General features: G+C 39.9%; 1 protein-coding gene across 1 annotated transcript in view; it reads right to left on the minus strand.

Annotated features, from left to right (window-relative positions):
- The window catches only part of ACAD11 (acyl-CoA dehydrogenase family member 11), a 97,846-nt gene extending 82,464 nt beyond the window's left edge, over window positions 1–15,382 (minus strand). Inside the window, exons 1-2 of the mRNA XM_015132134.3 lie at window positions 15,174–15,382; window positions 1,520–1,619 (exon numbers count right to left, since the gene is read on the minus strand). Of these exons, the coding sequence (XP_014987620.3) occupies window positions 1,520–1,619; window positions 15,174–15,322 (249 nt within the window). The 5' untranslated portion in view covers window positions 15,323–15,382. The remainder of the gene's footprint in view (window positions 1–1,519; window positions 1,620–15,173) is intronic.
- Window positions 15,383–15,600: the final 218 nt, after the last annotated feature.

Consider the following 15,600-nt stretch of genomic DNA (forward strand, 5'->3'; position numbering starts at 1 on the left):
GAGGTGAGTGGTGGTGGAAGGAAAAGTACCCGCCCTTTCTGGAGAGCAAGGGAGGCATGTGTTTCCAGGGCAGGGGCATGGGGATCTTTCCTGGCACTCATGACTGCTGTGGAGCTCAAGATAACTACCAGGAAAGTAGGCAGCTAGAAGCAAACCGGAGCCCAAATAAGATAGTGGGGAAAAAATGGCTTCCTTAATTAGGACAGATGCACAGACTATCACTCAGGACCCAAGGGCAGAGCTGTTGATGCAAGCCAAGTAACGATGGCTCATCTACATGTAGTCACCTGGCCCCAGACTCAGGCAATGGTGACTGACCATTCTAAGGAGGGGAAACTATGCAGCTGCGGCAATAACCGGAACAGAAAAGTAACGAAACCATGCCCAGGGTGAGAGCAGCCAGGGGTACCAAGGGCTGTGGAAAGAAGTGTTAACCACTCAGGTGTTGGGAAATGAGGGGGAGGAGGTAAAGGGGAAAGGGCAAAAGGGTTAGAGAAGCAAAAAGTGGGTCACAGAGCAGGAGCATTGCTTTTTTCAATGCAGAGTTGAGAAAACTGAAGGGAGTTGAAACAGAGTACTCCAGATCCTTGGGAGCTATACTAGGGCTGAGAGCATTATGCCCTGTTCTGATGTGTTCAGGTGGGATGCCATGAAGAAAAGAGACAAATAAAGCTGTTTATTGGGGCATGCGTGGGGATTATCCTTCAGCCATACTAATTGATATTTAATAAAAGTTACCCAACTTTTTTTTATCTTAAGCATCCAACTTACTTCATGTTTCTGGGAATATGATATGGGACCAAGAAAGTCTCATAGAATCTACATTTTCTATTACTGTAGTATTAAGCCTACCCCACAATTGTCCTTCCCCAGTGAGCTGGGCCTAGGAAGCACCTGCTGTACATGATTACAGTCATACCCTAAATATGCACAGTGCTTTTAATGTTCTACAGTGCTTTGATTTCTGTCTCCTCTTGTTCTCTGAAAATCCACAGATAATACCTGTTTTCTGAAGACAGAAAAAGCTAGTTTTTAACAAAAATCTTCTATAATTCTTACTGTCTAATATTTAGAGAGTACTATAAAATACTTATTCAAATCTTTCTTTTTATCACCAAAAGATTAGAGGATTGTCATAGCAAATATATTAAAATAATTCTGAGTAGATACTATTACATATAATAAATATATAACAAAACAAAACATCTATAGATGAGTAGCACTGAAAATATTCATTGGTTGATTTTACTTCTAGCCAACAGTGTAGAGGAAAATCAAATACACAAAAGAACTGGGTGTTGTTCAAGATTAATAGCCTAAAGATAGACTTACATTTCAACTTCAAATCATTTTTTAAAACAAAAAAAGATATAATTCAAGGGAAATTTTCATTAGAAATAAAATACATTTTATGTTATTTGGCAATCATAAGATGCCTTTTAAAAGAAAATTGGCTTTGTGTATATTAAAAGCATTTATTTGTCACCAAAGAATTTATCATTACATTTGTATACTATACCTTATGTGCTTTAGGAAGAAGTGAACCTGGTGGTTTTTTCCTGAGCACATATGTTTGAAAGCCCTTCTGGAGATAAAAGGTTGGATTGGACTGTCCTGCTCTAGATAAAAGTAAAAAGAAAAAAAAAAAAAAGTCAATTACAAAGATATGTTTTCCTTCATCCCCAAATCCTACTGAAATGTCAGAAGAAACAAATGAAAATAAATTTGTCTCAATGCTAGAAAATCAAGAGGGGTGTTATCAGCAGCTCACAACATGAATTTCTAGATTAAAGCAGATGGCAACATACTGGCAGCTGGAGAATCTGTGACTCACACAGGTAGAAGAGAGGATGACACTTCCTGACTGCAAATCCGAAGTTTTATCAGGAGTACCTGTAGAACAATCTAAGTAAACCTGTAGAACAATGACTGATCTAAGTAAATAAAGAATCTGAGGAGAGATTGTAAGTTATCAGTCAGAAAATGAATTAAAAGATGCAGGAGCAGTTGGCTTAATGCCCCCTCATCGGCCTTTAGAGAGATAACCCTCATAAGTGTCAACAAAGTTAGTGTGTGAGTTCAGCTCTCTCCAATGGGAGTTCTGAGAAGTGAGGTCCCACAGTGAGCATCTGGCCCAGGGAAGTGCAATGCTGGCCCAAGTAACTCACAGACACCAGGGCATTGACTTTCCCTGCCAGATGAGCAGAAATTCTCACCTAGACTAAGGATAGACACTTCCACTACCAAAACTATTCAGTCTATTCCTTCACTTATAATACGGACATTTAAGAATCACCCAACTTTGGAAGAATCCAACTATATAAAGGAGACATCCTAAATTAAATAAACAGAAGAACCAAACCTTAAAGTAACAGGTAATAGGAGAAAGTAGAAAAAATAATCTTTGAAGTTTCTTCGCAGGACTCCAACCTCCATCAAGAAAAAACAAGCATGATCCTAGATTGAGTGTGGCAGCAGCCCCAGTGTCTATGTCTTCTATAAATCAGACCCATCCTCCCTGGCAATCACATCAAGGAGCACTGGTTTTGGTACCATCTAATCCTGTGTGAGTGCCTTTTTACCATATGAAGGTGGAGATAATCACCAGTGGTCAGGAAATAGGACCACTACAGGCTAGCCTGTCTTTATTGATATAGAACAATTTATCTTTGATGCTGCAAACAATCAATTGCAACGAATTTTTTTTTTTTTTTTTTTTTTTGAGACGGAGTCTTGCTCTGTCGCCCAGTCTGAGGTGCAGTGGCACGATCTCGGCTCACTGCAAGCTCCGCCTCCCAGGTTCTCACCATTCTCCTGCCTCAGCCTCCCGAGGAGCTGGGACTACAGGCGCCCGCCACCGCCCGGCTAATGTTTTGTATTTTTCAGTAGAGACGGGGTTTCACCGTGGTCTGGATCTCCTGACCTCGTGAACCGCCCCCCTCGGCCTCCCAAAGTGCTGGGATTACAGGCGTGAGCCACCGCGCCCAGCCACAGCGAATTTTACAAACACATTTTTTTTTTAAATGCCAAACATCTGATTGGATGCATTTTTGATGAGGCAGTTCTCTAGTCTTATATAAAGCACTGGTCTTTCATGATAGTAAATGACCCAAATGAAATACAAAGAAAAAACTAAAAGCTTCTTGTTGAAGATAGAGTGACCCAGCAAGTCTGCTTCTACATATACATCCAAGAGAACTGAACACATAAAATTAACACAAAAACTTGTACATGAATGTTCACAGCAGTACAATTCATAACAGCCAAAAATTAGAAACAGCTCAAATGTCCATCTGCAGACAAAAGGATAAACAAAATGTGGTATATCTATACAATGGACTATTGTTTGGCAATACAAAGGAATAAAATGCTGATTCATTTTATTCCTTTGGAATAAACGTGGATGAATCTTGAAAATATTATGTTGAGTGAAAGAAGCTAGTCACAAAAGACTACATATTACGTGATTCCATGTCTATGAAATGTCCAGAATAGGCAAATCCATAGTGACAGAAAGTAGATTAGTAGCAGCAAGGGATAGGGGGAGGAAAAAATTGGGAAGTATGAGGTTTCTTTGGGGGTGATGGAAATGTTCTAGAACTAGATAGTGGTGATGATTGTACAACATTGTGAATATATGGAAAACAACTACTTATACACTTTAAAACGGTTAAATTTTTAAATGTTATGTTATATGAATTTCTCAAAAACAAACAAAAACAAAAGTTTCTCTTTTGAGGAAGTATCTAAAATGGTTATAACAAAGACAAAAAAAAATTGCAGAAGCCCATTTGCATCGGAGGATCATTGTCAACACTGTCAATACAGTACTCGCTAAATTTAACCACTCCAAGCATCAGGCCTCCAAAGAGCCTGGAATCACTGATGGTCTCAATGTAAGAATCATCATTGAGCCAATAGTCATAACTATTGATTAGTTCTTGGACAAGATATTTGGTGCTGAGAGAAATGTGTTGATCTATAACCTAAGAGATAGTACTTTTGATGTGTCCAACCTCCATTAACAAATAGAAAATCTTTGCATGTAAGTGTGCAGCCATGGACACTTACTTGGTTAGAGAAGACTTTAAACAGACAATCTCACGAGACCCTACTAAGCCATCCATAGCATTGGTTCCCTTAGGAGCATGAACAGACAGGAAAAACAGGATGTTGTCATGGCGGCATCAGATGAGTTTCTTCAGCAGACTCCTTGCAGCAGTCCAGGGTTTACTACATGCCCCCATTTCCCCTCGGTGACAGCTCAGGTAAGAGGGAATGAGATCAGGAAATGGGTGAGTATGGGTACCACCTTGATTTAGAAGTCTTAGTCTATTTAGGCTGCTAGTCTATTCAGGCTGCTATTATGAAATGCCATAGACTGGGTAGCTTATAAACAACAGAAATTTATTTCTCACATTTTTGGAGCCTGGGAAGTCAAAAATCAAGGCGCCAGCAGATTCAGTGTCTGGTGAGGACCTGCTTTCTTATAGACGGCATGTTCTTGCTCTTTCCTCACATGGTGGAAGGGGCAAGGCAGTTCTTTGGGGTCTCTTTTATAACACGAATCCCATTCTTGAGGCCACTGTACTCATGATCTAATCATCTCCCAAAGACCCCCACCTCTTAATATCATTACCTTGGGAGTAAAGATTTCAGCATATGAATTTCTGAGGGACACAAACATTTAGATCATAGTAAAGCCTCATGCCCTACAGAAGCCATTATCTGTAGTAGCAGTCTTTTGGCACCAGCTTCCAGGGCCCTAGCAAAAGACATGACTAGTTGAAATAATCCTCTACACTTAGGAAAGCCCAAAGCTATGCCTTTCCACCAGATACTTAAACAGTTCATTTATAGACTTTCCAGTTCAGATGCAGTTTACTAATTAGATGTTATTTTTACCATAAGGAATGTTGCCTGGAAACACATCTGATATGCCACCTTTACCAAGTTTTCAGAATTATAGAGCTAGAAACTTAGATACATTTATCCACAGAGCAGGAGAAAGGTTTTTTAACCCTTTATTTATGTCACGGTTAACAAGTCTCAGACTCATGGCATCCTCCTAGAGGGTGCATCTACCTGCATCTCTAAGCTTTAGAAACTCAGAAATTCTTATAGGAATTTTTTTAACAGAAAGGAACGAAAAAAGAAAAGCACAGGCCCTGATAAGGGAATCCGTTATGTTTGTGGATATCTAAGAAGCCATCTAATCCCTTGTGCAGAGATTTGAAAATATTCAGGATTTGCTGCTTTTTAATTTTACTCCTTTTCCTTTGGTGGAAATCATGACTGGTGGATTCATGACTATTCTGATCAAGTGCATTTAATAAAACCACTAAGCAGACTCAGACCTTCACCAACTATCTACTCTGACAACCAGTTTGGTTTGCTCATTAAGGTTTATGATATTGAGTGAGCAATGACGAAGGATAACAACCATCCTGGCAAATTTGAACTCACAAGCATTCCTCCTGAACCCTTTGGATTTCCACAAATTTAAAAAACTTTTTATATTGATGCCAACAGCATCTCAAATGTATTTGCTGTTGATAAGAGATCAGAAAAAAAGAAGATTAAAAGACAAATGACCCAGTGTTTGCCCATGGAAACACTGAGTATATGGTCCAAGAGGCATAAAAGTACAAAGCCGGAAAACAAGAAACAAACAGACAGAGTTTCTCTTAAGAAGTTGCTCAGATCCTATGTATTCAATAGGCCACAGTGAAAAATGAGAGATGGCAAAGCAGAATCAAAGATACAGTCAAACGGAAGATTCCTGACAAGTGCAATGGAGTCATCAATGACGGGTCAAGAATCTCATTACTGAGAAGGAAGAATTTAACATCAGCCAAAAGAGCTGGAGAGTGTCCAAACACTTCCATTATCACAGTGTACCAGAGCTAGCACCATGCTAGGTGCTTTGCTAGGGACTTCCCTAGAAGTGGTTACCCATCCTCTAGAGGTGCGTCTTCTGGAACCATGACTACAGAAACAGACTAAGCCAACCAAAACTCAACATGAAGTTTGAACATGAACACACAGTCATGAAATCTGAAGGACTCTGATTTGTAGGAAGTCAGTTTAGTGACAGGTTTTTTTTTTTTTTAAATCATACTTGAGCTGCTATTTCATATATTATTAGACATTGTTGAATACCTGAATATACACAGGGTAAGGACATACAGTTGCACTTTATCCACATGATAAATAGAATTCGTGACACAGGACAAAGGTTTTTAAAATTGGCATGATTAAAAAAAAAAAGAAGAAAGAAAAACAGTGAGTCCGGACTACTTAACTTAGTGTAAGACTGTCCCTCCCCAGCCCCAATACATACCTACCACTTCCCATTTCCTATCACTGACAGCACTGCTGCCTTGAGACCACCAGAACTGGTTTCACTGTGCTCTTTACCCCTCTTTATATCATCAATACCAGAAGTCCCAAATTCCCGTTTATACTTGTTTACTGAATTGTGATTCCCATAAGACTCTGCACATTCCCTATTTTCTCCCACATCTTCTCCACCCCCTCAACGCCTGATATCCTTCCACTGTGCCCCTGGAACTCACAGTCTTTCACAATTCCATACAGCTTCAATATCTTCTCTGAATAGACCCTTTACCTCCTTGCTCTAATTAAAACCTGAATATTCCATGAGAATCCTGTTTCCTTTGTAGGCTTCTTAAGTGATAGATGTTTTTCCCACATCAGTCTTCTAGTAAGCCTGGATGGAGTTTATATCCTTCCTGAAACTCACTGCCACTTCCAGACTCCTTGCTCTCCCTCCTGTGTAAATTCTTCCCTCAGCTTTGAATCTCAGGCCATGAGACTCTGCCACCCTCTACCCCTTTTTCTTGCAGTCACCTACTAACTCTCAGATCATTTCCCCTCATTTCTTAAGGACTTTGGCATATTCACTACTACTCTAATACACACTACTCCTGTCTTCATTCCTGATTTCAAAATCTACACAGATGTCCCTTTTAACATTTAGGCCAATAAGCTCCTTAATTTTTCTCCACCAGTGATATTTTCCTTGACACTATCTCAGCCAGTAATTCTGAGTTACACCCTACATTTTAGCAATATCAACAGTAAAAGCACTGAATAATCCTAGTTTCTAAACATTTCTACCTCTGACCTCCTGCCTTTCCACTCACTCCTGCTAGTACCTCAATTCCAACAATCCTTCAATCCTAGACCTACCGTCCACTGATCATACTGCCATTCACCTCATATCCCCCGACCATGTCCTTTGCCCAAGACTGTGGGAGCCCACCTCTTGCATCACTGTGACCTGGATGTGAACATGGAGTCAAGAGATAGCATTTTGGAACTTTAAGACTGTCCCATTGGATTTTGGACTTGCATCAGGTCTGTAGTCCCTTTTGTTTCAGACAATTTCTCTGATTTGGAACAGGTGTATTTACCTAATGCCTGTACCCACATTGTATCTAGGAAGTAACTAACTTGCTTTTGATTTTACAGGCTCATAGGCGGAAGGGTCTTGCCTTGTCTCAGATGAGACTTTGGACTGTAGACTTTTGAGTTAATGCTGAAATAAGACTTTGGGGGACTGTCAGAAGGCGTGATTCATTTTAAAATACGAGGACATGAGGTTTGGGAGGGGTTGGGGTGGAATGATATGGTTTGGTTGTGTCCCCACCCAAATCTTATCTTGAATTGTAGCTCCCATAATTCCCAATTCCCACATGTCGTGGGAGAGACCTGGAAGGACGTAATTGAATAATGGGGGTGGGTCTTTCCTGTGCTGTTCTCATGATGGTGAATAAGTCTCATGAAATCTGATGGTTTTATAAAGGAGAGTTCCCCTGCACACACTCTCTCTTGCCTGACTCCATGTAAGACATCCCTTTGCTCTTCGTCTTCTGCCATGATTGCGAGGACTCCCCAGTCATGTAAAACTGTGAGTCCATTAAACCTCTTTCCTTTATAAATTATCCAGGCTTGGGTATGTCTTTATTAGCAACATAAGAATAGACTAATACATTCTTTCTTAACTAGGTTAAATTTGATAGTAAATTATATAACCACTACCTTGAATACACCTTCAGTACACTTCACTTGCCCTTTCCTCACTTCATGGTGTTTGCTTGGCAAAACTTCCATCCATGTTAAATCCATTTTTTTTTTTTTTTTTTTTTGCTTACAGTGATATAACTGGCCATAGCTGAAGAAAGACACATACAGTCATAATTACTGTTTTAGGTTAGGTTCCCAACAAACAGATCATGAGAAAAAAAATTATATACAAGTGACTTATTAAGGAAATGTTTGGGGAACTAATAAGAAATTTGAGGAAGCAGGTCAAGAAAGGGGAGAAAGACAAGCGAGGGTGTGGTCTAAGACAAAGTCCCTTAGAGGGTAGCTTCAGCCTGATCTCACCAGTGTGTGGGTGGGGGTAAAGATAATGGGAGAACTCTGCCGTGTCGAAGTTCAAAACATGTCTCTGAAGCAAGGATAATGAAGATTTCATACTTCTGAATCACTAGTGGTTAAGGTCCATCTCAGGTACTACAACAGTAAGAGCAAAGTGTGCTCCAGCAGCCTGAGGGCAGTTTGCGAAAAAAAGAGCCATGTTCATTGGAAGCAAAAACCAACAAAGCCAAGACATGTACAGCAACACTAAGAAGGGATCCAAGAGGATCTGGACAAAGCATTAATAATATCTACTGAAATATCTATTCTTGCTTCAAATTCATGACCTCAGCAAACCTCAAAATGAACCGCATCTGGCAATCATATTTCCTTAGCTCATTCATTCTCCCATTCTCTTGGATGGCTGTTTCATAATTCTCTCTCCTCAAACCTCAAACACTTTCTTCTCCATCTTCATTCTCAGCTACTTAATTACCTAGTTTCCTATTTCAACGAGCAAATAGGAGCAATCAGATGAGAACTTCCACAAGCTTACACTACTGTATCTACTGCATACAATAATCTGTACCCATATATTCTGTCTTCCCTCCAGAGTCTGCAGAAGGATGTGCACATTTCTAAGGGCAGCCCCTTCTCTTGCATATTAGATTCCTGCCTTCTGAAGGATTTCTTTCCAGGTCTCTCTCCTACACAAAATTTTCTCTTCTAGATTATTGTCATCAGCATACAAATATGATGTTATTTTTAAAAAAGCTTTGTCTTGACCTCACTTCCCCCTCTACTTAAAACATTTCTATTTCCTTTTGTAGAAAAACTCCTCAAGAGTTTACACATCCTTCTATCTTCTTAAACCCATTTCAATCAAGCTTTCATTCCCTTCTTTCCATTAATACTACTTTCTCAAGATCACTAATACAAACCATGGTTTTCCCCCACCTCTTTGGCCACTTCTTCTCAGATTCCTTTGTAGGTTTCTCTTAATCTGCCAACTTCTTAATATTGGGGTGCCTTGGACTCAGTCTCCAAACCTCCTCTCTATGTGAACTATTTTCTAAGATCTTCGATCTCATGTCTTTAAATATCTTCTTTTGGTCGATGACTCCCAAATTTATATGTTTAGTCCAGATCGCTGCCCCAACCTCAAGATATAACCAATTGCTTACTATACATATCTACTTGGATGTCCAAAAGGCACCTTGAAACTCAACACTCCAAAACTGAGTTCCTCAAATTCCCCCCAAATCTGCTTTCCTATAGTCATCTATATTTCAGTTCATAATAACCCTATACTTTAAGTTACCAAGGAAGAAATGAAATAATCTTCATCTCTTCCTTTCCTAGCCCACATCTAATCAGTTAGTAAATCCTTCACAATACAGTTATGCATTGCTTAATGACAGAGATATGTTCTAGAAAATATGTTAAGTGATTTTTGTCACATATAAACATCCTAGAGTGCACTTACACAAACCTAGATGGTATAGCCTACTATGCACTGATACATAATTATGTTTTGTGATCCTAAATGTCTCAAAATTGAGTCACTTATGACAGGTGACTCAGCTTACAGTGAAATCACTGACCCCTCAGAGTAGTAAGCATATGGACTGAGGTGATAAGATAGCATCTGCTGTGGCCAGGCACCCCGACACCTGACAAGAAAGTGAAACTAAAAGTTAGCTGAAGAAAATGGCCATGGACACTTCTGTGGGGAGCTGTAAAAGCCTCAGAGAAGCCAAAAACCTGGCTGAGATGCCTGCAGCATCCCTGCCCATGAGAACTCTGAGGCCTCCTTTCCTCTGGCTGTGGTAAGCCCTCTGGGAAAAGAGCAGCTACCCACCACCCGGGTCAGTGGGCATTCTGAGGAAAACCAAACCTGGTTTTCTCAGTCAGTGTGCCGGTCTCCCAAGCTACTTGCTGTGTTTCCCCTCTCTATTACTGCCTATGTGTGTTGGATAGAGTTACATGATTGTTGTGTGGAAGCCACACAATAAACCGTGAATTCTTATGCCTTTAATTGGTACTGATTCACTGTGAAACTTCTCGGCTGGTTGGAGTTAGCATAAGTAGGCTGATTCGAACCCGACAGGACATACCTGAGCTCTATGGTACAGCCTGCTGCTCCTAGGTTATAACCTGTGCAGCATGTGACTGTACTGAATACTACAGGCAATTAGTTGTAACACAATGATAAGCATTTGTGTATCTAAACATATTTAAACATAGAAAAGGTTCAGTAAAAACACAGTATTATAATCTAATGGGACCACTGCCATACATGCAGTCTGTCATTGACCAAAACGTCATTATGCAGCATGTGACTGCATACTTACACTATGACCACTTCTCACCTATTCTACACTACCACTCTGATCCATGCCACTAATATCTCCCTGCTGGAACACTGTAATACATTGGTGTCCTTGCTTCTGCCCTTGGCCCCTTCAGTCAACTCTCTACACAAGAAGCAGAGATTCTGGGTTTTTTTTGTTTGTTTGTTTTTTTAAGACAGATTACTTCCCTCCTCTGCTCCAGCCTGTTTTAAGTCTCTCCCCACCTCAATTCAAAGTAAAAGCCGAAGTCTCTACATTGCCTGACAGGGTCCCTGTTGCCCTTGCTTACACTACTTCAGGCATTTGGGCTGTGTTTCCTCAACACACTAGGCACACACCCCTTTCAGGGCCTTTGCATTAGCAGTCCCCTCTGTCTGGAACCACTTTTCCTGGATATTTACATGGCTCACATTTTCATCCCTCTTCAAGTCTTTGCTGAATGCCATGTGCTCAAGGAAGCCTTCCTGCCCCACACCCAAATATTCCCTGTTCTTTTTTCCTCCATGTTACATATCAACTTCTACATTGTAAAGTTCAGAAGTAGATTTTCCTGTCTGTCTTCTACAAATAAAATGGAAGTTCCAGGGAGGCAAGATTATTGTTATATCCTCAGTGGTTGAGACAGTGCCAGATACATATTAGGCACTCAGCTGCAAATCACAAGTTTTGTTGTATCAAGCCATATAATGCTTTCATTATTGATTAGTTCTAAATATTTTATATTTCCAATAGGATTTAATTTTTGCAAATTTTAAAAGTAAATCTTGCAGATAAAAAGAGTATTTACAAAACTGGTAAGGCATGAGGAATAGTAATGCCACAAACACGACTTTCACTACCCAGAGAAAATTACTGTCTTTGAAACTCTGTATGTCCCTCCCCTTGAATAACTACTGTTTTGAATTTTATATTTATCATTCCCTTGAAGTTTATCTCTGTACACAATATACTGTTCATTTCTTCATGTTTTTTATTCTGTGTTATGTATAGCTGCAGCTGAATCATTTTCACTATTGTATGGTACTCCATTATGTGAATACACTGCAATTTATTCATCCATTCTCTATAGACGTTGTGTTGTTTCCTGGATTTTTGCTATTACAAACAGTACAACGAACATCTTTGTAGATTGTCCCCTTATACTCTAGTATAGGAAAAGTCTCAGGAGTATACATCTATGAGTAGAACTGCTAGTTCATATGGCATGTGTATCTTCCCAACTTCATTTTTTACAAGATCATGTCAAGTTGTTTTTCAATAGTAGCTATACTAATTCACACCCCTATATGAGTCCCTGTTGCCCTATATTCTGACCAATGCTTGATATTGTTAATTTTTTTTTTTTTCTTTGAGATGGAGTCTGCCTCTGTCTCACCCAGGCTGGAGGGTAGTGGCACAATCTCAGCTCACTAAAGCTTCTGCCTCCCGAGTTCAAGCAATTCTCCTCCCTCAGCCTCTCGAGTAGCTGGGATTACAGGTGCCCATCACCACATCCAGCTAATTTCATATTTTTAGTAGAGATGGGGTTTTACCATGTTGGCCAGGCTGATCTCGAACTCCTGACCTCAGATGATCCACCCGCCTCAGCCTTCCAAAGTGCTGGGATTATAGGCATGAGCCACTGTGCCCGGCCTATTGTCAAATTTTTTAAAAGAAGTCAATCTGGTGGTGTGAAATGGTTTCTCATTGTGTTGTTTTTTTCTTAATTTGCATTTCCCTTATTACTACAGTATAATGAAGTTGAGCACCTTCAAGTTTTCACCTATTTTTCTGGTGAGCTATTATAGTTATATTCTGAATATTTTAACCATTATGTGCACTGAAAATATTTTCTTTTGTCTTTTCACTTTAAGAAGTCTTTTAATGAACATTTATCATTTCCTTTGTGGTTTCTGCTTTTGTCTTTAAAAAATTTTCTTATCTAAGTCATAAAAATAACTTATACATCTTCTAAACATTTATAGTTTTGCCTTTAACATTCAATTCTTTTATCTACCTGGAACTGTGTGAGATAAAGAGTCTAATTTCTATTTCTTAATACAGATAACAATTATTCCAGTATAACTTCTTGAAAAGTTCTTCTTTCCCCCCCCACTGACTCTCAGTGCCAACACCGTCACATATCAAACTTCTATAAATATGTGGGTCTTTCTGTCAACTCTCTATTCTATTTCATTGGTTTGTCTATCTCTGTGCTAATATCATATCATCTTAATTCAAATTTCCCAACTTGTGGTTCTTTAAAAATGTTTCTTCTATCCTTAGCCCTTCGCTCTTACATATAAAATTTAGGAGCACCTTTTCAAATTAGAGAAAAAAATTAGGATTTTGATTGTCATTGTTTTGAATCAATAGATCGATTGGAAGAAAAAAGTTTGCAATACTGTATATTCCTATTCAACAACATGACATCTCTCATTTTTAAAAATTCTTTTTAAGGTCCTAATAAAAGTTTTATCATTTCTCTACAAAGGTATTGCACATCTCTTATTTAGGTAATTTATATTTTTGATGCTCTTATAAGTTTTTGAAAATTACATTTTAACTGTTGCTAAAGTAGAGAAATGTAGTTGATTTCTGTACACTGAACTTTGACAGTTTTCTACTGTTTGTGTAGATTATTGGGTCTTTAATCCATGAATCAATTAATTTATAAACATGTATTTGTTAGCTGTCTTTTGTTAAACTTTTGGCATTTAAAAAAACACATTTTCTTTCTTTTTTTTGAGTCTCACTGTGCCACCCAGGCTGGAGTGTGGTGGTGCAATCTCAGTTCACTGCAACCTCCCTCTCCTGGTTCAAGCGATTCTCCTCTCTCAGCCTCCCAAGTAGCTGGGACTACAGGCACATGCCACCACGCCTGGCTAATTTTCGTATCTTTAGTAGAGATGGGGGTTTCACCATGTTGGCCAGGCTGGTCTTGAACTCCTGACCGCAAGTGATTCACGTGCCTCCGCCTCCCAAAGTGCTAGGATTACAGGTGTGAGCCACTGCACCTGGCCAAAACACATATTTTCAAAATATAAAGATTGATTATTTTGAATTTTTGAGACTTCCTTCATGGCCTATGTGTTTTCAATTTTTATAAACTTTTTCACGTGTCCTAGAAATGAATGCGTGTTCTCTGTGGGATCCAGAGTTCTGTATATATTTGTCAAACCAAGCTTATACAACATTTCTGGAGGCAATTTTTATACCAAACTAATTTCATTTTTTAAACACGATTATGGTTTAACATTCAGCTTGGTTCAGAATTAAGTCTCTTTCAGTTATGTACCTCTTCAACACCCCTACAATATGGACGTTACTATTTCCTGTTTGCCAAAGCAGGACTAGATGCTCAAAGGGCAACTTGTCCAAACTCCACAGGAATTGAAATAGTTGAAATTTGAACTTTGATCTGTTTTAGTTTGTTACAACACGAGGCTTCTGGCCCAGAAATCTCAGCTATTCTTTATTCCACCTTTACCTTCATCCTCCAATATCTACTAGGACATGGGACCTTTTGATTCTACACCCTAAAATGTTCCCTGATCAATCTCATTTATTACTATTTTCATTTTCACCAAAATCAGTAGTCAAAGAATATAAATGCCAGTGATAAAATACCACTAGCATACTGTGTTGTTGCAATTTTTACGACCTTTCACCTATATTACGGTACTTCATTTCATTAATAAGACTAATTAAAATAGGTATTACAACTTAGGAAACCGGTTCTCAGGAGTGTTTATGTAACATATTTAAACTCCCAGACAGCAAGTGACAGATCCAGTTTTCTGAATGATAGGACTCTTTCTATAGCCCTGTATTAGTAACAATGTTATTTTTAGAATAAAGTTTTAAGAATGTATCATCTATTGTAAAACATCAGACTAAAGCCAGATTCCCGGTAGGGAAGGGTATTCTGAGGATCCTCTCACCCAGTTGCATTACCTCACTTCAAAAAACCTGAGGCCCAAAGTGGTGCTGTGACCTCCTAAGTGGAAAAGCTAGTACTCGAATTCGGATCCTTCATCTGGTGTCATTAACTCAGCCTCCCGGAATACCGCCAATCAAACGGAATTACACCAGCTTCTCAGAAAAAGATCTAATGGTTGTATTACAAAAGAAGGCATCTATTTCTCAGAATTTCTAGCCTTAATTGCCTTGGTGAATCCTCGAGGGACATAAATCCATCCTTTAACAACGATTCCTTTGGATAGTGGAATGGTGAACGTTATTGCGCTTCCATTACCGCCCTCCAATTGGGAAGACCCCAGCATCGAATTCGGGAGGCAGGCAATAGCAGCTCATGCCTGCAGGGTGCGTCCACCGACTGCAGGAAAAGCAGTCGGGGTGGGAGAAACTTCGGAAACCACCCAGGGCCAAAGGAAGGAAAAGGCAATGCACAAATTTGTTTCCGCTGGAGGCAAAGGCTGGCGTCGATACCTGTACTGGGCAATGGTCAGCGTAGCCTCACGTTCGGCCCCAAAGCCAGGCAAGTGCTGGTTTAGGTAAGCCTCCAGGGACTTGCTGTCGAACTTGTGCTGGGGCAGCATTTCGTCCACATTGGGCTCGCCAGTAGCACCTAGCTTCATGATCGCCCCCGCAGGCCACAGCAAAGCGTAATCCACAGGTCTGGAGCGCAGAAGTCCTTCAGGATTGGGCAACGCCCCCAGAGCACGGGGTCTGGTTCCAGCCAACCACATACACCCTACCCGCCGTTGCTGAGCAACGCTTGCCCGTTGTAGCTGGAGGTTTTAGCTCTAGCCAAGTGCCAGAAGAGCCCAATGTGTGTTCGGATTTCAGTTCTCCAGTCAGCGTCAGAGTTGGAGGCCTCAATGTTAAAGAAAGCAAAGCCACGGTCATCGTTGCG

This window comes from Macaca mulatta, chromosome 2 (genome assembly GCF_049350105.2).
Source record: "Macaca mulatta isolate MMU2019108-1 chromosome 2, T2T-MMU8v2.0, whole genome shotgun sequence".
Classification (NCBI taxonomy): Eukaryota; Metazoa; Chordata; class Mammalia; order Primates; family Cercopithecidae; genus Macaca; species Macaca mulatta.